We start from the raw sequence: 21,256 nt of genomic DNA, 5'->3' as shown, positions 1-21,256 counted from the left end.
TGGCCTTATAAATTAGATGTTCTAGCCGACTTGCCAAAACTATAGTTGCCAAAAAAAAAATTGTTTTAAAGACTTTAACATGTCAAAATTCCAGTATGTAGATTCAAACTTCAACTGTACACATAAAAACATTTGTAGAATTCAACCATGCATGCATGACGTTGTGATCCAGCTCATTTAGCCTTCCTCAGAGGGACTGCATCCAGTGAAGTGGGACCTGGCGATCTTTAAAAACAAGTAAATAATTTTCTTTGTTCGTGGAAATACTCACTACACCCGGTCCAGGTACAGCCTGACAACTTCCGAGGTCTCTAACTGACCCTCGGGTTACAAGGATGTGTCTGCGTCGTTGTCTGAGCAGACTATCTGGAAGCGGCTGTGGCGAAACTCGACGCCAAAAGTGCTGATGAAGATGAGGAAGAACATGACCAGCGACCACTGGCACTGAGGTCCCTGCGTTTTCTGAGATGTGTGGACGAAGCCTGAACCACAAGAGTTAAGGGTCTGGAGGGTGAAAAACATGGCAACCTGTGAGCTTACATTGACAGTTTACATTCAATGGAGGGAGGATACAAATAAAGAGGATGAAGCAGAGAGTGATGACTCCAGACAACAGGAACCGAATGACGGCCATCTTCTTCCCCTCGTTCTTAATGTTCGCCTTCAGGGTGATGTAAGACTGGACCCAGCAGAACAGCGTCCCCGGGATAAACGTCGTATAGGTGCCCAAACAGTGAATTATCTTCATGTTGAATATCTAAGAAACACAGAGTTTACCTTTAACACGTCTGGATGTGCTCTATCGCCTGTCTGTGAATCTGTTTTCTTACCTGGAAGTTTCCTACTAGCGTCATCCCAAAGCAGCTGGCAGAGAAAGCCACCAGACTAGCAATGTTCAGACAAGGTTTTATGACTCTGTTTCTCAGCTGAAGGTATCGGAGGACGCCGATGACAAACCCTGGAAGAGAGAGGAACCAGGAGAGGGAACGGCTCAACGCCTTGACTGAATTATAATCAACATTTCTTCAACCCGACTGAAATGATTCTGATCAGAGATTCCATCATTTTAACCAAATGGTATTTCAAGTTTGTTTTTAAGACCAGAAACAAAAACTGGAAAGACAAAGTGGTTTGATTTTTATGTTTGAATCCAAAAACCAAAAAAAAAAAAAGAGAAAAAAGTTAATATTGGACCTAATTTTCTTGCTGCTGACGTGATTACAAGACAAATGCTCAGAGGGAAATTCAGATGACCAGATCTCACCTTGTGTCAGAAAGTCTAATATTACATCTGAATATTGTTCCAGAGTCTGTTTATTGTCCGTGCTTCGTTTAGACCAACAGAAAAGATTTGAAATCACTGATGGAAACTACAACTCCTTCTTCTTCTTCTGCTCTAACTCCAGTCACCAGAAGTGTTAGGAAGTGATCTAATCAGTGTCTGCATCACTGCCTTTACCTCCAAAAGCTGCCAGGGTCATGACCTCGCTGAAGAGGCAGCTGGCTGGAGGAAAGTTTCCTGAATTACTGAGAGAGGAAAAATAGTATTTAGTCTTCTACAATAGAATAAAACCTGCTCTACATCACAGCTGTTTGTTGTTACAAGGACAAGAGGCAGTGAGGACGGTGTGTACCTGATGAAGGGAGGATAGTGGGTACCATTTCTTTTGCTAAAATGAATAAAACAAGAAGTTAATCACAGGAAACAGTGAAATAATAATCATCATCAGTACATGGTTTAGAGTCAGACCTGTACGGTGATCCCAGGGGTATTACGTTCTCATTATAGACAGCTATAGAGTACCTGTTTAAATACAAGAGACAAGATGTTAAAGGAGAATAAAAACATCATTTAGTGTCTCTTTGTAGTAACTCTGTGTCTCTCTGTAGTCGATTTGTGTCTCTTTATGTCTCCCTGTAGTCAGTTTGTGTATATTTGTCTCTCTCTGTGTCTCTTTATAGTCTCTTTGTGTATCTATAGTCGCTTTGTGTCTCTTGGTGTCTCTTTGTAGTCAGTTTGTGTCTCTTTGTGTCTCTTTATAGTCTCTTTGTGTATCTTTGTAGTCAGTTTGTGTCTCTTTGTGTCTCTTTGTAGTCAGTTTGTGTATATTTGTCTCTCTTTGTGTATCTATAGTCGCTTTGTGTCTCTTTGTGTCTTTTGGTGTCTCTTTGTAGTCAGTTTGTGTCTCTTTGTGTCTCTTTATAGTCTGTTTGTGTATCTTTATAGTCGCTTTGTGTCTCTTGGTGTCTCTTTGTGTCTCTTTGTAGTCAGTTTATGTCTCTTTGTGTCTGTTTGTCTCTCCTTTTGTGACTTTGTAGTCAGGTTGTGTCTCTTTTTGTGTGTTTGTAGTCAGTTTGTGTATATTTGTCTCTCTTTGTGTCTCTTTTCTAGTCAGTTTGTGTCTCTTGGTGTCTCTGTGTCTCTTTGTAGTCAGTTTGTGTCTCTTTGTGTCTCTTTATAGTCTCTTTGTGCCTCTTTGTAGTCAGTTTGTGTCTCTTTGTGTCTCTTTGTAGTCAGTTTGTGTCTCTTTGTGTCTCTTTGTAGTCAGTTTGTGTATATTTGTCTCTCTTTGTGTCTCTTTGTAGTCAGTTTGTGTTTCTCTGTAGTCAGTTTGTGTATATTTGTCTCTCTTTGTGTCTCTTTATAGTCTCTTTGTGTATCTATAGTCGCTTTGTGTCTCTTGGTGTCTCTTTGTGTCTCTTTGTAGTCAGTTTGTGTCTCTTTGTAGTCAGTTTGTGTATATTTGTCTCTCTTTGTGTCTGTTTGTGTCTCTTTTTGTGTCTTTGTAGTCAGTTTGTGTATATTTGTCTCTCTTTGTGTCTCTTTATAGTCTCTTTGTGTCTCTCTGTAGTCAGTTTGTGTATATTTGTCTCTCTTTGTGTCTCTTGGCGTCTCTTTGTGTCTCTTTGTAGTCAGTTTGTGTCTCTTTGTGTCCGTTTGTGTCTCTTGGTGTCTCTTTGTAGTCAGTTTGTGTCTCTTTGTGTCTCTTGGTGTCTCTTTGAAGTCCGTTTGTGTCTGTTTGTTGTCATTCAGTGTCTCTTTGTGTCTCAAATCAGTCAGTGTCTTTTTACAAAAAGTATCTCACAGTTGTCATACTAATCTTTTGTGGTATTTTCTGTCTCTTTGTGGACATTGAGTGTCTTCGTTGTCCTCTACACGTTGTAGTAGATTGTGTCTCTTTTTAATATGAGCTGTGAATGTAAACGTCCGGTAGAAGGAGAACAGAACTTACACCACCCACAGTCCAGCAGCAATGGACAGGGAGTAGACGGGAGGCAGAAGAGCCCACGGGCTGCAGCCACACATCATGTTTCCTGTGACACCAAAGAAGAAGAAGAAGAAGAAGAAGCAGAAGAAGAAGAAGAAGGTCTACATTACCTTTACAATATTTCTTCAGCCTGATCAATCATTCTGATCAGAGATTCTAACTGGACTGTTTCCACAGAGACTTGATAAATAAAATGATCAGATATGTGTTTACATTAGAACATCAACCACTACAGAACTATACTGACAAAGTGGTTCAGCTGCTGAGGAGGAGGAGGAGGAGGAGGAGGAGGAGGAGGCCATTTACTATCTGTTTACTCTTTTTCTCTTTGTAGACATTTTGTGTACCTATCTCTTTATAACTATTTAACGTCTCTGTAGTAATTTAGTGTCTTTGTGTCACATGGAGAAGACGTTAAAGGTGTCTGTTTGTGGTTGTTTTTAAAGGAATTGAATATTTTGTAGGTCTTTTGTTTAAATTAATTTTACAATAAATTACATTTATCTCTCACATTTAAACGTTTTTTTTGGTTTTTATCTGCCTTTTCCTGCAAGACAAAGACAGCCGTTGGTTTTAACATTTGCTTTGTGTCTGTGTGTGGTTGTTTTGAAGGAATTAAATAAACATTTTGTAGGTCTTTAAAGACGTTTTGTGTGTGTTTAAATTAATTTTATGCCTTTTTTTTGTCTCTACAGTAATTTTTGTATTCATTTTGCGATTTTTGAATAAAGAATAAGAAGAATAAGAAAACCTTTATTTGTCCCACAATGGGGAAACTGCAGTTTGCAACAGCATGCAGAAATGACAGAGATAGAACAGATAATAGATATATTACACAGACTGGTGTTATTGCACCATGATGTTATTGCGCCATAAGGTGTAATAACATTGCACATATTAGGAGTGTTCGTTGCAGAGCCTAACAGCAGCAGGAAGGAAAGACCTCTTTCCTTCACACATTGAGGGTGAATCAGTCTGTCACGGAAGCTGCTCCTCAGTCCTGTCAGGTCACCATGCAGGGGGTGGGACTCATCCTCCAGCAGACCACTCCACACAGGAGTGCGGCCAGTTCTCACGTTGCCCATGGTAACGGAGGGGAGAACAGCGCTGAGAAGTGAAGCGTCTCTTCTCTTCTCGATGTTGTTTTCCTTTTCGGCATCCGGTCTGGATGTTGTTAAAAATATTTGGCTATGGCGAGACTCCCGATAAAAAAACAAAACTAAAAAAGTGCAATGCTGTCTGAAAAAGTATATAGGCCTACAAAAGTAATCTCCACAAAAAGAGAAGCAAAAAGTGAATTAAATTCGAAAATAAGAGAGATTGAGTAAGAGCTGTTGCAAGCAGTTGCCGATTTCAACCGGCACCGCAAATAAATAAATAAATAAATAAGCAAATTGTTTGTGTTTCTGTCTATACGGTCATTTTTTTACTTGCTCCTGTCACATAAAGTAGTATACAATAGTTTTTATTTAAGTTTTTTTGTTTTTATCTGCCTTTTCCTGCAACACAAAGACCAAATTAACCCATAAAACATTATAACACAGTGACTATGGGCTGAATACAGCTGTATCTGTGGTATTTGTAGATGTTCGGACACTGTATGAATCTGTAGGATCCTAGTAGTTGCCTTCATACTACACACATACATACATTCATACTACAGGGGCTTGCAGATAAAAAGTCAAGATAATCAACTTGTTGATTGATTTAACTGAAAATAAAGTAAATGACACATCTTTTCACAATCTTTTATTTCATGAAATGAAAAAAAAAGCAACACCTTCTTGTAAATAAATACTATTTATTGAAAATATTGCATGTCGTCAGTCTAAAACAAAGACTTGTTCTTTTTTATTAACAACACAAAGAGAGGTTGCCAGAGTCAAAGAAATCTGCCTGGGCCTTCACAATTAAACCTGAAGCTTGAAGCACATTGTAATGACGCTGTTCCTTTAACCAATCACATTTCAAGTTCGTATTCTTAGTCCTTCTCTGTGGCCTACGGTAGTGTCAGCGTTTTCGCATCCTCGGATTAGATGGTCAGAGAGCCGCTCCATTTAAGCCAAGCTAGCGGTTTGTCGATGGATTTGGTTGCAGATCTTTTTAGACTTTGAAGGAAAAGCTGGATATTGTGAGGAAAGGCCGTCCAACCCTGGAGCGAGCTAGCCTGACCCAGCCGGGGAAACTTTCAGGTCAGCAACTATGAGCGCTACCCTTGGTTGACAGAACTCTAAATAGTTTCTAAAGTTCTGGTGAGTAAAATGAATTATATTTACATCTGTTATGTATATTTTTGCCATTTTATTGGGTCGACATTGATGCTTCTGCTGGATTTGACGTATGTGGCGTACCAGCTGCTGTCTCTAATGGATCTCCACATACTGCTGGTTCAGAACCAAGAACAGTTTGTTGTGTTTGAGCCATGACTTGGGGAGGTGACACACATTTTGGGACAAGCTGTATCTGAAAGTGCACACGTTAAGTTAGTATTTATTTATTTGTTTATTTGCTTTTTAAATCTCAACATTTCAGTCCAGTGATATCTGGACTTAATAGCAGCTAATTAGCTTAGCTTAAATGATCTTTATTGACACTGTCATTAAACATAAGTGGATTTGAATGTCCAAAACAAACTGAAACAAATCAACAACAATTCCTTTAAAGTTTATGATTTCAGGTTAATTTAAAGACTACACAAATGCAGTATATATATATTTTTATTGATAGTGGTTGGTTGCTATGGATACATACTTGACAGCATTTATGACTTTACAAAAATAAAGCGTCTTTTAAAAAAAATAGAAACTTGAAAAAAACACTGATAGTATAATTGTTGGTGTCCCACTTGAAACTAAATGGTCCTTTTAAAATCCCCCAAAATTCAGTCTAAATTCCAGCACACATGCATATTATGGAGAGAAATAAAAAGAGAAAGAACACATAATGATTTAGCATTCTGGATAAAAAGAGTAAAAATATAAAACCAAAAAAACATTCTACAACTGAACTCAGAACACACAGGGTAAAGGGCTTGACTTATACACATTTTAAACAAATTTAAACTTACTTCTTCACAATCCCTGACATTTAACTAGTGGAAGGTTCTTCTTTTTTTAAGACCTATTTATGACTAAGCTTTGCAGCTGACATCTTAAGATGTTCCTTCAATATATCCACTTAATCTGCCTTCCTCATAATACCTTAGATTTTCCTGAAGCGCACTAATAACGACATGATGCTGCCGCCGCCGTGCTTCACAGTCGAGATGTCGTCCTTTGGCTTGCAAGCCTCCGGCCTTTTGCCTCCAGATGACGGTTATTGTGGCCAACCGACCGTTGCCGACTTGCCAAAAGTCGGCTAGAACATTTTTTTTTAGTTCAGTTTTAAAGACTTCAACATGTCAAAATTCAAGTAAGTAGATTCAAACTTCAACTGTACACATAAAAACATTTATAAAATTCAAACATGCATGCATGATGTTGTGATCCAGCTCGTTTAGGCTTCTCCAGAGGGACTGCAGTCGGACCTGGTGATCTTTAAAAACGAGTAAATAATTTTCTTTGTTGCTGGAAATACTCACTACACCCGGTCCAGGACCAGCCTGGCAACTTCCGAGGGCTCTAACTGACTGTCGGGGTGCAGGGATGTGTGTGCGTCGTTGTCTGAGCAGACTATCTGGAAGCGGCTGTGGCGAAACTCGACGGCAAAAGTGCTGATGAAGATGAGGAAGAACATGACCAGCGACCACTGGCACTGAGGTCCCTGCGTTTTCTGAGATGTGTGCTTGAAGCCTGAACCACAAGAGTTAAGGGTCTGGAGGGTGAAGAACATGGCAACCTGTGAGCTTACATTGACAGTTTACATTCATTCAATGGAGGGAGGATACAAATTACGAGGATGAAGCAGAGAGTGATGGCTCCAGACAACAGGAACCGAATGACGGCCATCTTCTTCCCCTCGTTCTTAATGTTCGCCTTCAGGGTGATGTAGGACTGGACCCAGCAGAACAGCGTCCCCGGGATAAACGTCATCAGGGTGCCCGCATCGTGAGTCTTCCTCATGTTGAATATCTAAGAAACACAGAGTTTACCTTTAACACGTCTGGATGTGCTCTATCGCCTGTCTGTGAATCTGTTTTCTTACCTGGAAGTTTCCTACTAGCGTCATCCCAAAGCAGCTGACAAAGAAGACCACCAGACTAGTGATGTTCAGACAAGGTTTTATGACTCTGTTTCTCAGCTGAAGGTATCGGAGGACGCCGATGACAAACCCTGGAAGAGAGAGGAACCAGGAGAGGGAACGGCTCAATGCCTTGACTGAATTATAATCAACATTTCTTCAACCCGACTGAAATGATTCTGATCAGAGATTCCATCATTTTAACCAAATGGTATTTCAAGTTCGTTTTTAAGACCAGAAACAAAAACTGGAAAAACAAAGTGGTTTGATTTTTATGTTTGAATCCAAAAACAAAAAAAAAAAAGAGAAAAAAGTTAATATTGGACCTAATTTTCTTGCTGCTGACGTGATTACAAGACAAATGCTCAGAGGGAAATTCAGATGACCAGATCTCACCTTGTGTCAGAAAGTCTAATATAACATCTGAATATTGTTCCAGAGTCTGTTTATTGTCCGTGCTTCGTTTAGACCAACAGAAGAGATTTGAAATCACTGATGGAAACTACAACTCCTTCTTCTTCTTCTGCTCTAACTCCAGTCACCAGAAGTGTTAGGAAGTGATCTAATCAGTGTCTGCATCACTGCCTTTACCTCCAAAAGCTGCCAGGGTCATGACCTCGCTGAAGAGGCAGCTGGCTGGCGGAAAGTTTCCTGAAATACTGAGAGAGGAAAAATAGTATTTAGTCTGTTTGTTGTTAAAAGGACGAGAGGCAGTGAGGACAGTGTGTACCTGATGAAGGGAGGATAGTGGGTACCATTTCTTTTGCTAAAATGAATAAAACAAGAAGTTAATCATGGGAAACAGTGAAATAATAATAATCATCACTACATGGTTTAGAGTCAGACCTGTACGGTGATCCCAGGGGTATTACGTTCTCATTTTTGACAGCTATAGAGTACCTGTTTAAATACAAGAGGGAACAAGATGTTAAAGGAGAATAAAAACATCATTTAGTGTCTCTTTGTAGTAACTCTGTGTCTCTCTGTAGTCGATTTGTGTCTCTTTGTGTCTCTTGGTGTCTCTTTGTAGTCAGTTTGTGTCTGTTTGTCTCTCTTTTTGTGACTTTGTAGTCAGGTTGTGTCTCTTTTTGTGTGTTTGTAGTCAGTTTGTGTATATTTGTCTCTCTTTGTGTCTCTTTTCTAGTCAGTTTGTGTCTCTTGGTGTCTCTGTGTCTCTTTGTAGTCAGTTTGTGTCTCTTTGTGTCTCTTTGTGTCTCTTGGTGTCTCTTTGAAGTCCGTTTGTGTCTGTTTGTTGTCATTCAGTGTCTCTTTGTGTCTCAAATCAGTCAGTGTCTTTTTACAAAAAGTATCTCACAGTCGTCATACTAATCTTTTGTGGTATTTTCTGTCTCTTTGTGGACATTGAGTGTCTTCGTTGTCCTCTACACATTGTAGTAGATTGTGTCTCTTTTTAATATGAGCTGTGAATGTAAACGTCCGGTAGAAGGAGAACAGAACTTACACCACCCACAGTCCAGCAGCAATGGACACGGAGTAGACGGGAGGCAGAAGAACCCACGGGCTCCAGCCACACATCATGTTTCCTGTGACACCAAAGAAGAAGAAGAAGAAGAAGAAGAAGAAGAAGAAGAAGAAGAAGGTCTACATTACATTTACAATATTTCTTCAGCCTGATCAATCATTCTGATCAGAGATTCTAACTGGACTGTTTCCACAGAGACTTGATAAATAAAATGATCAGATATGTGTTTACATTAGAACATCAACCACTACAGAACTATACTGACAAAGTGGTTCAGCTGCTGAGGAGGAGGAGGAGGAGGAAGAGTAGGACGCCATTTACTATCTGTTTACTATTTAATGTCTCTGTAGTAATTTAGTGTCTTTGTGTCACATGGAGAAGACGTTAAAGGAGGAGGAGGAGGAGGAGGAGGAGGAAGGCCGAGATGAAGACAGAGGAGGGGAAATAGAAAAAGGAGTAGGATGTTTACCTTTATGTAAAGGTTTGTGTCTCAATGTGTCTCTTTGTAGCCACTATGTGTGTCTCTTTATAAAAACTCAATGTCTCTTAGTAGTGAGTCTGTGTCTCTACTGACACTTGGAGAGGAAGTAAGAAGTAGAAGGTGGAGGAGGATGTTTACCCTACGAGGAGGAAACACGCCCAGAAACAATTAGGCTATTATTAGATTTATTCTAGAAGCAGAGAGAAACCAGCAGATGAAGAGTTTACATATTAGACAGAGTCAGAGTCTGTCAGTGCTGCAGACTCCAAACCTGTTTCTAACCACATTAACAGTTTTATTATTTTATGAATTCATCACGTATTCATTTGTTCATGTGTCAGTAGCATCTTAAATATAATCCCTGAGTGAAATAATAATAACTAAACTGACTCTTTATGGATCTTTAGGTTTAACAGAAGCAGAAAAATATAAATTAAGAGTTCAATCGAACCAAAACATGAAGTGAACTGTTAACTTCACCAAACTACACGAGACCTCAGCACGAGACCCGACACGTTACAGGTGTGCATCATTATACAGTCAACATTACAGGTGACAGGTGACAGGTGACCAGTAGCATGCTGTACCTGGACGAGCTCCTCACCAGAGTTGACCGGAAGTGCTGTAAACACGACGTCCTGCTTCTGAAACCCGATTTTTGTTTCTTCTTTGTCTCTATTTATGTTAAATAATTGTCGGTTAGACTCGTTAGATCGTTAATTTTCAACAAAGAGCCACCAGTGAAGTGGTTTCGTTCTCCAGCGACGAGTCGACGAGATGTATGCCCTTCAAAATAAAAGCAGGTACTGGAGGCTGTACGCAGGGGCGGATGTAACACCCACCCATCCATTTTATGTGGTTGTGTGCTATTGGTCATTGTGTCTTGTGGTGTTTTTATCCTCTTTGTTTTTGTTTTAGTCCATAGAGTTCATTTAGTTTTTTTTTTTGTAGTATTTTTGTCATGAGATTGATTTATGTCCCTTTGAAGTCGTTGCCGTTTTAATTTTTGCTTTGTGTCTGTTTGTGGTTGTTTTTAAAGGAATTGAATATTTTGTAGGTCTTTTGTTTAAATTAATTTTACAATAAATTACATTTATCTCTCACATTTAAACGTTTTTTTTGGTTTTTATCTGCTTTTTCCTGCAAGACAAAGACAGCCGTTGGTTTTAACATTTGCTTTGTGTCTGTGTGTGGTTGTTTTGAAGGAATTAAATAAACATTTTCTCGGTCTTTTAAAGACGTTTTGTGTGTGTTTAAATTAATTTTGTGCTTTTTTTGGTTGTTTTTTGTCTCTACAGTAATTTTTTATTCATTTTGCGTTTGTGGACCCCCTACTTATGTATATGTGTATTTAAAGACATTTAAATTTATGGAAAAAAGTTCGCAACCCCACTGCAGTACCTCCACAGACGCCCTTGGGGTCGTGGAGCCCCTGTTGAAGACCTCCGCATTAAACATTATAACACAGTGACTATGGGCTGAATACAGCTGTATCTGTGGTATTTGTAGATGTTCGGACACTGTATGAATCTGTAGGATCCTAATAGTTGCCTTCATACTATACACATACATTCATACTACAGGGGTTGCAGATAAAAAGTCAAGATAATCAACTTGTTGATTGATTTAATTGAAAATAAAGTAAATGACACATCTTTTCACAATCTTTTATTTCATGAAATGAAAAAAAATGCAACACCTTCTTGTAAATAAATACTATTTATTGAAAATATTGCATGTCGTTAGTCTAAAACAAGACTTGTTCTTTTTTATTAACAACACAAAGAGAGGTTGCCAGAGTCAAAGAAATCTGCCTGGGCCTTCACAATTAAACCTGAAGCTTGAAGCATATTGTAATGACGCTGTTCCTTTAACCAATCACATTTCAAGTTCGTATTCTTAGTCCTTCTCTGTGGCCTACGGTAGTGTCAGCGTTTTCGCGTCCTCGGATTAGATGGTCAGAGAGCCGCTCCATTTAAGCCAAGCTAGCGGTTTGTCGATGGATTTGGTTGCAGATCTTTTTAGACTTTGAAGGAAAAGCTGGATATTGTGAGGAAAGGCCGTCCAACCCTGGAGCGAGCTAGCCTGACCCAGCCGGGGAAACTTTCAGGTCAGCAACTATGAGCGCTACCCTTGGTTGACAGAACTCTAAATAGTTTCTAAAGTTCTGGTGAGTAAAATGAATTATATTTACATCTGTTATGTATATTTTTGCCATTTTATTGGGTCGACATTGATGCTTCTGCTGGATTTGACGTATGTGGCGTACCAGCTTGTGAGAGACCGAGCTGGCCAAAGCAGGAGAATGCTCAGGTGGTTTAAAGAAAAGAAGGTTTTATTTAACAAAAAGGCAAAAAAATTAATTTACAAAAACTTGTTAAACTTTTGGGCCCATAAAAAGAGGTCAAATTAACAAGACTCAGTGTGTAACTGAAAACAACTAAGAACAAACTCAACAAACAGACCTGACAAAATTAACACAATGGGGCACATATATAGTGGCTGATCAGACCACGTTGACACACTAGGGGGAACTGAAAAACACTACACTAACCGCACTAAGCCATATTACAACAATTAACATCTAACAAAAAAAAACAGAATTCTCTAAACAAAGGCCTTAATAAAGAAATACAAAAATTCTAAATACCCTAAGAAACAAAAATAATCAAACTAATCAAAATCCTCCTCCCTGGAGGTATTGGGGAGATGGTGCAGCCCAATCGGCCCAGGAGACCATTTAGCAGGCCCGACCCTTTTCCTCAGCCTTTGCTCCTGGCCTCCTGCAGCAGCACCACGAGGGGACCCCACCAGCACTGGTAACTCAAAAAAATAACAATTACCATTAGAACTAATGACTCTGCAAAATATAAATGTGATAAGTAAAACAAACATGTGTCCTGTCTTTTATCTGTAAATTATCTGCAAAATAAACCAGCTAAAGCAAACTAACACAAATGTACTACTAACTAAAAAGGTGTCAGTGCTAGGGGGTTACCGACTTTTCAATCCTGTGTGGCTGTGGATGCAGCCATCACACAGCTGCTGTCTCTAATGGATCTCCACATACTGCTGGTTCAGAACCAAGAACAGTTTGTTGTGTTTGAGCCATGACTTGGGGAGGTGACACACATTTTGGGACAAGCTGTATCTGAAAGTGCACACGTTAAGTTAGTATTTATTTATTTCCTTTTAAAACAAATCTCAACATTTCAGTCCAGTGATATTTGGATTTAATAGCAGCTAATTAGCTTAGTTTAAATTATCTTTATTGACACTGTCAATAAAGTGGATTTGAATGTCCAAAACAAACTGAAACAAATCAACAACAATTCCTTTAAAGTTTATGATTTCAGGTTAATTTAAAGACTACACCAATGCAATATATATATATTTTTATTGATAGTGGTTGGTTGCTATGGATACATACTTGACAGCATTTATGACTTTACAAAAATAAAGCGTCTTTTAAAAAAAAATAGAAACTTGAAAAAAACACTGATAGTATAATTGCTGGTGTCCCACTTGAAACTAAATGGTCTCTTTAAAATCCCCAAAATTCAGTCTAAATTCCAGCACACATGCATATTATGGAGAGAAATAAAAAGCATTCTGGATAAAAAGAGTAGAAATATAAAACCAAAAAAACATTCTACAACTGAACTCAGAACACACAGGGTAAAGGGCTAGATTTATACACATTTTAAACAAATTTAAACTTATTTCTTCACAATCCCTGACATTTAACTGGTGGCATTTAATGCCTTCACTTTGTTGCCTTTTATTTCTGTTTTGGAGAAGCGTCTTATTTGTTTGCGGAGCAGACTTTCGGATTATAGCGACGTAATTTTCGTACCAAAGTAGCTCCATCTCTTGGTTGAGTGGTCCCATTATGTGTAGTATTGTACCCAAAGATGACCCAGATGTTTGTCTTTGAGTTGCACATTTTTTCTCTTGGCTGATTACTTTTGATTTTTCTGTGATGTCAAATAAAGACGCACCAAGTTTGAATGTTGGCCATATAAATTAGATGTTCTAGCCGACTTGTCAAAACTATAGTTGCCAAAAAAAATCTGTTTTAAAGACTTTAACATGTCAAAATTCCAGTATGTAGATTCAAACTTCAACCGTACACATAAAAACATTTGTAGAATTCAAACATGCATGCACGACGTTGTGATCCAGCTCATTTAGCCTTCCTCAGAAGGACTGCATCCGGTGAAGTCAGACCTGGCGATCTTTAAAAAGGAGTAAATAATTTTCTTTGTTGCTGGAAATACTCACTACACCTGGTCCATGACCAGCCTGGGCTCTAACTGACCCTCGGGTTACAGGGATGTGTCTGGGACGTTGTCTGAGCAGACTATCTGGAAGTGGCTGTGGCGAAACTCAACGCCAAAAGTGCTGATGAAGATGAGGAATAACATGACCAGCGACCACTGCCACTGAGGTCCCTGCGTGAGCTGAGCTGTGACGACGAAGTCTGAACCACAAGAGTTAAGGGTCTGGAGGGTGAAGAACATGGCAACCTGTGAGCTTAGACTGACAGTTTACATTCATTCAATGGAGGGAGGATACAAATAAAGAGGATGAAGCAGAGAGTGATGGCTCCAGACAACAGGAACCGAATGACGGCCATCTTCTTCCCCTCGTTCTTAATGTTCGCCTTCAGGGTGATGTAGGACTGGACCCAGCAGAACAGGGTCCCCAGGCCAAACGTTGTATAGGTGCCCAAATAGTGAATTATCTTCATGTTGAATATCTAAGAAACACAGAGTTTATCTTTAACACGTCTGGATGTGCTCTATCGCCTGTCTGTGAATCTGTTATCTCACCTGGAAGTTTCCGACTAGCGTCATCCCAAAGCAGCTGGCAGAGAAGACCACCAGACTAGCGATGTTCAGCCAAGGTCTTATCACTCTATTTCTCAGCTGAAGGTATCGGAGGACGCCGATGACAAACCCTGGAAGAGAGAAGAACCAGGAGAGGGAACGGCTCAACACCTCGACTGAATCATAATCAACATTTCTTCAACCCGACTGAAATGATTCTGATCAGAGATTCCAAATAAAAAGGATTTGAACAGATGATTACTTTTGATCATTACAGGACTTTATTGATAAAGTGGTTCAGTTTGATTCAATTGTATTGATATAACATCAATAACAATATAAACTGTCACAAGACACTTTACAAAATCTAGTCTGGAACCCCCAGAGCAAGAACGAAGGCAACGGTGGCAACAAACAACTCCCTCTTAACAGGAGGCCCAATGTGGAGCACTGAATCTACAAGAATTATAACAGAAGAAGAAGAAGAGGAAGATGAAGAAAACGATGATGACAAAGAAAGAGAATAAGAAGAAGAAAAAGAAAACAAAGAAGAAGAAGATTCAGAAGATTCAGAAGAAGAAGAAGAGGGGTTTTCCCTTGAATTGATTCAGTAGAAGAAGACCCAGATGTCTCCATGTTTCCAATGTTGCTGCATTTTGTGGGTATTTCAAGTTTGTTTTTAAGACCAGAAACAAAAACTGGAAAAACAAAGTGGTTTGATTTTTATGTTAGAATCCAAAAACCAAAAAAAAAAAGAGAAAAAAGTTAATATTAGACCTAATTCTCTTTCTACTGACGTGATTACAAGACAAACGCTCAGAGAGAAATTCAGATGACCAGATCTCACCTTGTGTCAGAAAGTCTAATATTACATCTGGATATTGTTCCAGAGTCTGTTTATTGTCCGTGCTTCGTTTAGACCAACAGAAGAGATTTGAAATCACTGATGGAAACTACAACTCCTTCTTCTTCTTCTTCTGCTCTAACTCCAGTCACCAGAAGTGTTAGGAAGTGATCTAATCAGTGTCTGCATCACTGCCTTTACCTCCAAAAGCTGCCAGGGTCATGACCTCGCTGAAGATGCAGCTGGCTGGAGGAAAGTTTCCTGAAATACTGAGAGAGGAAAAATAGTATTTAGTCTGTTTGTTGTTAAAAGGACGAGAGGCAGTGAGGACAGTGTGTACCTGATGAAGGGAGGATAGTGGGTACCGTTTCTTTTCCTGAAATGAATAAAACGAGAAGTCAATCACAGGAAACAGTGAAATAATAATAATCATCAGTACATGGTTTAGAGTCAGACCTGTACGGTGATCCCAGGGGTATTACGTTCTCATTATAGACAGCTATAGAGTACCTGTTCAAATACAAGAGGGAACAAGACGTTAAAGGAGAATAAAAACATCATTTAGCGTCTCTTTGTAGTAACTCTGTGTCTCTTTTTGTGTCCCTGTAGTCAGTTTGTGTATTTATGTCTCTCTTTGCGTCTCTTTATAGTCTCTTTGTAGTCAGTTTGTGTCTCTTGGTGTCTCTTTGTAGTCCGTTTGTGTTTCTTTGTGTATCTTTGTGTCTCTTTATAGTCTCTTTGTGCCTCTTTGTAGTCAATTTGTGTCTCTTTGTGTCTCTTTGTAGTCAGTTTGTGTCTCTTTGTCTCTCTTTGTGTATCTATAGTCGCTTTGTGTCTCTTGGTGTCTCTTTGTGTCTCTTTATAGTCTGTTTGTGTATCTTTATAGTCGCTTTGTGTCTCTTGGTGTCTCTTTGTAGTCAGTTTATGTCTCTTTGTGTCTCTTTGTAGTCAGTTTGTGTCTCTTTGTAGTCAGTTTGTGTCTCTTTGTGTCTCTTTGTAGTCAGTTTGTCTTTCTCTGTAGTCAGTTTGTGTATATTTGTCTCTCTTTGTGTATCTATAGTCGCTTTGTGTCTCTTGGTGTCTCTTTGTGTCTCTTTGTAGTCAGTTTATGTCTCTTGGTGTCTCTTTGTGTCTCTTTGTAGTCAGTTTGTGTCTGTTTGTGTCTCTTTTTGTGTCTTTGTAGTCAGTTTGTGTCTCTTTTTGTGTCTTTGTAGTCAGTTTGTGTATATTTGTCTCTCTTTATGTCTCTTTATAGTCTCTTTGTGTATCTTTATAGTCGCTTTGTGTCTCTTGGTGTCTCTTTGTGTCTGTTTGTGTCTTTTGGTGTCTCTTTGTAGTCCGTTTGTGTCTGTTTGTGTCTGTTTGTGTTTCTTTGTGTCTCTTGGTTTCTCTTTGTAGTCCGTTTGTGTCTGTTTGTTGTCATTCAGTGTCTCTTTGTGTCTCAAATCAGTCATCATACTAATCTTTTGTGGTATTTTCTGTCACTTTGTGGACATTGAGTGTCTTCGTTGTCCTCTACATGTTGTAGTAGATTGTGTCTCTTTTTAATATGAGCAGTGAATGTAAACGTCCGGTAGAAGGAGAACAGAACTTACACCACCCACAGTCCAGCAGCAGTGGACACGGAGTAGATGGGAGGCAGAAGAACCCACGGGCTCCAGCCACACATCATGTTTCCTGTGACACCAAAGAAGAAGAAGAAGAAGAATAAGAAGGTCTACATTACATTTACAATATTGGAATTTGAGATTCATTTTTCGTCTAAAATCAATTTCCCTCCTCGCCTTTCTCAATCGACCGAGGCCACAATTTTCACAGTACGTGCGTGGAAATACACAAAATCGGAGAGGACAAGCGGCTTCCCGATAGGACTTGTAGTTTTTGATTTATGAGCATTAGTTCGGACCCCTAATCCTAGGGTCCACTTTTTTTGGACCTCCCTCTGACTCAGGCAGAGGTGAGAGGCAGAAGGAGACTTCAGCAGCAGCTGGCCCTGGTAGCCATGACAACCGGACCCTAACGAGCTTACACACGCTTACACACGCAGCAGAAGAGGAGCACATTCACACAGTAACAGACTGCCAAAACATTATGACCCCTCAACCCATTACAGCACTATAGTAGGGAGGCAGAACCTGACACTATGACCCCACCTCCCCTCCCACTATAGCATTACAGTAACAGACTGCCAAAACATTATGACCCCTCAACCCATTACAGCACTATAGTAGGGAGGCAGAATCTGACACTATGACCCCACCTCCCGTCCCACTATAGCATTACAGTAACAGACTGCCAAAACATTATGACCCCTCAACCCATTACAGCACTATAGTAGGGACGCAGAACCTGACACTATGACCCCACCTCCCGTCCCACTATAGCATTACAGTAACAGACTGCCAAAACATTATGACCCCTCAACCCATTACAGCACTATAGTAGGGACGCAGAACCTGACACTATGACCCCACCTCCCCTCTCACTATAGCATTACAGTAACAGACTGCCAAAACATTAGGAACTCTCACACCATTACAGCACTACCGTAGGGAGGCAGAACACTCCACAGCTCCTGGTAGCCATAGCTCCTCTCATTGAATAAATGACAACTTCTCAGCCGTGTTTGAGGCTTTAGTTTATTTTAAATACAAATTATATCTGGCTGCTTTGCTGTAACTCCTAACAGAACATCCCTTACACGTTTCATCCACTTTATTAGGTAAGTGAATCTCTAGAATTATTTATATGTGAAGTGTTTGTGCCCAACAAAGCTGAACTGGTAGTAGAAGTTAACTATTAGCCGACCAATTAATTAGCCTTAGGCTAGCCTTCCAGCATAGCTCCGGTATGTTGGCGAGCGGACCCGCGGGACTAGCGGCGGGACTAGCGGCGGACCCGCGGGGCAAGCCATGGCAAACTAACATGGAGGTTAGCGGGAGCTTATCACAGTCATCAAAGCAGCACAGAAGTTAAAACATAATATTGAAGTTTTACAATTTAAAGGGAAGATATTTTTAAATAAAGTGCATCTGTGTGAAGTTGCAAAATAGTATTCCACCACGTAAAGTAGGAAACGTTATGTCTTGTAACAGCGTCAATGGCAGTATATATAAATATATATGAAAAGTAATCTTTAAAAGGTCTCCCTCCTGACCTCTCTGAGCTTCTCCATCCTTTCACTTCTGCTTGGTGTCTCAGGTCAGCTGATCAGCTGCTCCTAGAGGTCTAGAAGTCTAAACTGAAGCTCAGAGGGGACAGAGCTTTCTCTGTTGCTGCTTCCAAATTGTGGAACGATCTACCACTGCGCATCAGACAAGCGCCCTCACTGTCCATTTTTAAAACTTGTCTTAAAACCCATTTTTGTTCCTTGGCTTTCGACCCAGCATGAGACCCTGTTTTTGTGCTTTTGTTTAGTGCTTTTATTGTTTTTATTATTTTTTATTGTTTTGCTGTTTTTAATCGGTTATTTATAAAGCACTTTAAAACAACCACAACTGAAACAAATTGCTGTATATAGGTAAGACAAAGTACTGATAGAAGGGCATAAAGGACAGCCCTTGTCAGTGTCTCTCTCTCAGCGAGGCCTACTGCATCCTCCTCATCCTGTTCCTTTGGTTTGTTGTACCCTCCAAAATGCATTATATCAAACTCACACCCATCCAGTCACGGCTGACATTACTGACTCCTCCGATTTACACATTACACTAATTTTCAGAGTATATTTCTGGGTGTGGCCTCCCTCTTTGCTGCAGGCCTTGAGCCCAGCGGAAAAACTTTCAAAAGAGAGTTAGGGCAGACACCACCCACACTTCAAACTGGACGGCAGCAGCATTGGCACAGTCAAATTTTCCGCAGGAATTTTCTAGTTAGAATTTATTCTAGAAGCAGAGAGAAACCAGCAGATGAAGAGTTTACATAGTTAGACAGAGTCAGAGTCTGTCAGTGCTGCAGACTCCAAACCTGTTTCTAACCACATTAACAGTTTTATTATTTTATGAATTCATCACGTATTCATTTGTTCATGTGTCAGTAGCATAAATATAATCCCTGAGTGAAATAACTAAACTGACTCTTTATGGATCTTTAGGTTTAAAAGAAGCAGAAAAATATAAAGTTCGATCGAACCAAAACATGAAGTGAACTGTTAACTTCACCAAACTACACGAGACCTCAGCACGAGACCCGACACGTTACAGGTGTGCATCATTATACAGTCAACATTACAGGTGACAGGTGACAGGTGACCAGTAGCATGCTGTACCTGGACGAGCTCCCCACCAGAGTTGACCGGAAGTGCTGTAAACGCGACGTCCTGCTTCTGAAACCCGATCTTTGTTTCTTCTTTGTCTCTATTTATGTTAAATAATTGTCGGTTAGACTCGTTAGATCGTTAGTCTTCAGCAAAGAGCCACTAATGAAGTGGTTTCGTTTTCCAGCGACGAGTCACGGTTAATCTGGACGTATGCCCTTCAAAATAAAAGCACGTACTGGAGGCTGTACGCAGGGGCGGATTGTAAGACAGGGGGGTCTCGGGCACTGACAGCTAAAAAGTGTCCATATAGTTCATTTAGTTTATTTTTGTTTTTGTAGTATTTTTGACGAGTCGTGAGATTGATTTATGTCCTTTTGAAGATGATGCAGTCAGCATGGCTCTCCACTACATCCTGCACCACCTAGACTCTGCAGGGACCTACGCACGGGTCCTATTTGTGGACTTCAGCTCTGCGTTCAACACCATCGTCCCGGAGCTCCTCCACCACAAACTGTCCCAGCTCACTGTGCCCCCCCCCCCCCATCTGTCAGTGGATTACCAGTTTCCTGACTGACAGAAGGCAGCAGATGAAACTGGGTAACTTCACATCCAGCACCCAGTCCCTCAGCACTGGCGCCCCCCCAGGGATGCGTTCTCTCCCCACTGCTTTTCTCCCTTTACACCACTGACTGCACCTCAAGGGACCCTTCTGTGAAACTCCTGAAGTTTGCAGACGAAACCACCGTCATTGGACTCATCCGGGACGGCGACGAGTCTGCATACAGAAGGGAAGTGGAACAGCTGGTCCTCTGGTGCAGTCAGAACCACCTGGAGCTAAACCCGCTCAAAACTGTGGAGATGACAGTGGACTTCAGGAAGAGCCCCCATCAACCCCTCCTCTCACAGTCCTCAACAGGACAGTCCCTACAGTAGAGTCATTCAGGTTCCTAGGGTCCACAATTTCACGGGACCTGAAGTGGACCTCCCACATAGACTCTGTACGGAAGAAGGCCCAGCAGAGGCTATACTTTCTGCATCAGGTCAGGAAGTTCAACCTGCCTCAGGAGCTGCTGATCATCTTCTACACCGCGATAGTCCAGTCTGTCCTGACCACATCCATCACAGTCTGGTTTGGATCCGCCACCAGACATGACAGGGACAGACTGCAGAGAACAGTCAGGGCTGCAGAGAGGATCATTGGCACCGATCTTCCCTCCATCCAGGACCTGTACCGGTCCAGAGTCAGGAAGTGGGCCGGTAAAATCTCCACAGACCCCTCACACCCTGGTCACAACCTGTTTAGACTCCTCCCCTCAGGCCGGCGTTACAGAGCGCTGTACGCCAAAACCACCTGCCACAAGGACAGTTTCTTCCCCCGGGCTGTCGCTCTGATGAACTCTGAGCAGTCACAGAGTGTGAGTCCATCCACATGAACAATAAACTATAACTGCACTACTGTATATAGTCACTGTACAAAACCCTGGCTCGTTGTATATATCTGCTCTTATTCTATATTTTTATGTGTACAGATTGAGATTTAGTTTATTTTATCTTATTTGTATTTTTAATTTTCTTCACTTATTTAAGTTTGTGTGTTATGTACAAGAGAGTAAAGCTACCGGAGTCAAATTCCCTGTATGTGTATATACTTGGTCATTAAAGCTGATTCTGATTCTGATTCTGAAGTCATTGGTGTTTTAAGTTTTGCTTTGTGTCTGTTTGTGGTTGTTTTTAAAGGAATTAAATATTTTGTAGGTCTTTTGTTAAAATTCATTTTACGATAAATTATATTTATCTCTCACATTTAAACTTTTTGTTTTTATCTGCCTTTTCCTGTAACACAAAGACAGTCGTTGGTTTTAATATTTGCTTTGTGTCTGTTTGTGGTTGTTTTGAAGGAATTCAGTAAACAT

General features: G+C 40.3%; 2 protein-coding genes across 2 annotated transcripts; both read right to left on the bottom strand.

Moving 5' to 3' along the window:
• Window positions 1-327: 327 nt before the first annotated feature.
• Window positions 328-10,385, bottom strand: LOC311507905 (uncharacterized protein; the record flags this gene model as incomplete). The annotated part of the gene is made up of 16 exons (XM_084572450.1): window positions 10,000-10,385; window positions 8,911-8,992; window positions 8,295-8,348; window positions 8,179-8,214; window positions 8,040-8,107; window positions 7,413-7,540; window positions 7,156-7,339; window positions 6,850-7,060; window positions 6,613-6,626; window positions 3,234-3,315; window positions 1,751-1,804; window positions 1,635-1,670; window positions 1,460-1,527; window positions 831-958; window positions 574-757; window positions 328-482 (listed from the first exon to the last, which is right to left on the bottom strand). The coding sequence occupies exons 2-16, from the start codon at window positions 8,985-8,987 to the stop codon at window positions 328-330; spliced, it is 1,479 nt and encodes a 492-aa protein (XP_084428576.1). The 5' UTR covers window positions 8,988-8,992; window positions 10,000-10,385.
• Window positions 10,386-12,665: 2,280 nt separating this feature from the next.
• On the bottom strand, window positions 12,666-19,526 carry LOC311508007 (transmembrane protein 150C-like). Its single transcript, XM_084572609.1, has 8 exons — window positions 19,353-19,526; window positions 16,684-16,765; window positions 15,545-15,598; window positions 15,429-15,464; window positions 15,290-15,357; window positions 14,248-14,375; window positions 13,991-14,174; window positions 12,666-13,895 (listed from the first exon to the last, which is right to left on the bottom strand). Exons 2-8 carry the CDS (start codon window positions 16,758-16,760, stop codon window positions 13,741-13,743), a joined length of 702 nt encoding a protein of 233 aa, XP_084428735.1. The 5' UTR covers window positions 16,761-16,765; window positions 19,353-19,526; the 3' UTR covers window positions 12,666-13,740.
• Window positions 19,527-21,256: the final 1,730 nt, after the last annotated feature.

This window comes from Chelon labrosus (genome assembly GCF_963514085.1).
Source record: "Chelon labrosus genome assembly, chromosome: 22".
NCBI classification, from domain to species: Eukaryota; Metazoa; Chordata; class Actinopteri; order Mugiliformes; family Mugilidae; genus Chelon; species Chelon labrosus.
Note: the sequence above shows the minus strand (reverse complement) of the source record. Positions and strands in the feature narration are given on the sequence as shown.

Excerpts from the sequence above, each read along its gene's own strand:
- LOC311508007 (XM_084572609.1), bottom strand. The coding sequence starts at position 16,760 with ATGATGTGTGGCTGGAGCCCGTGGGTTCTTCTGCCTCCCATCTACTCC. Across the intron at positions 15,465-15,544 it reads CCCCTGGGATCACCGTACAG|GAAAAGAAACGGTACCCACT; the intron begins GTCTGACTCTAA and ends TATTCATTTCAG. Across the intron at positions 13,896-13,990 it reads CTGCTTCATCCTCTTTATTT|ACTTCGTCGTCACAGCTCAG; the intron begins GTATCCTCCCTC and ends CTTGTGGTTCAG.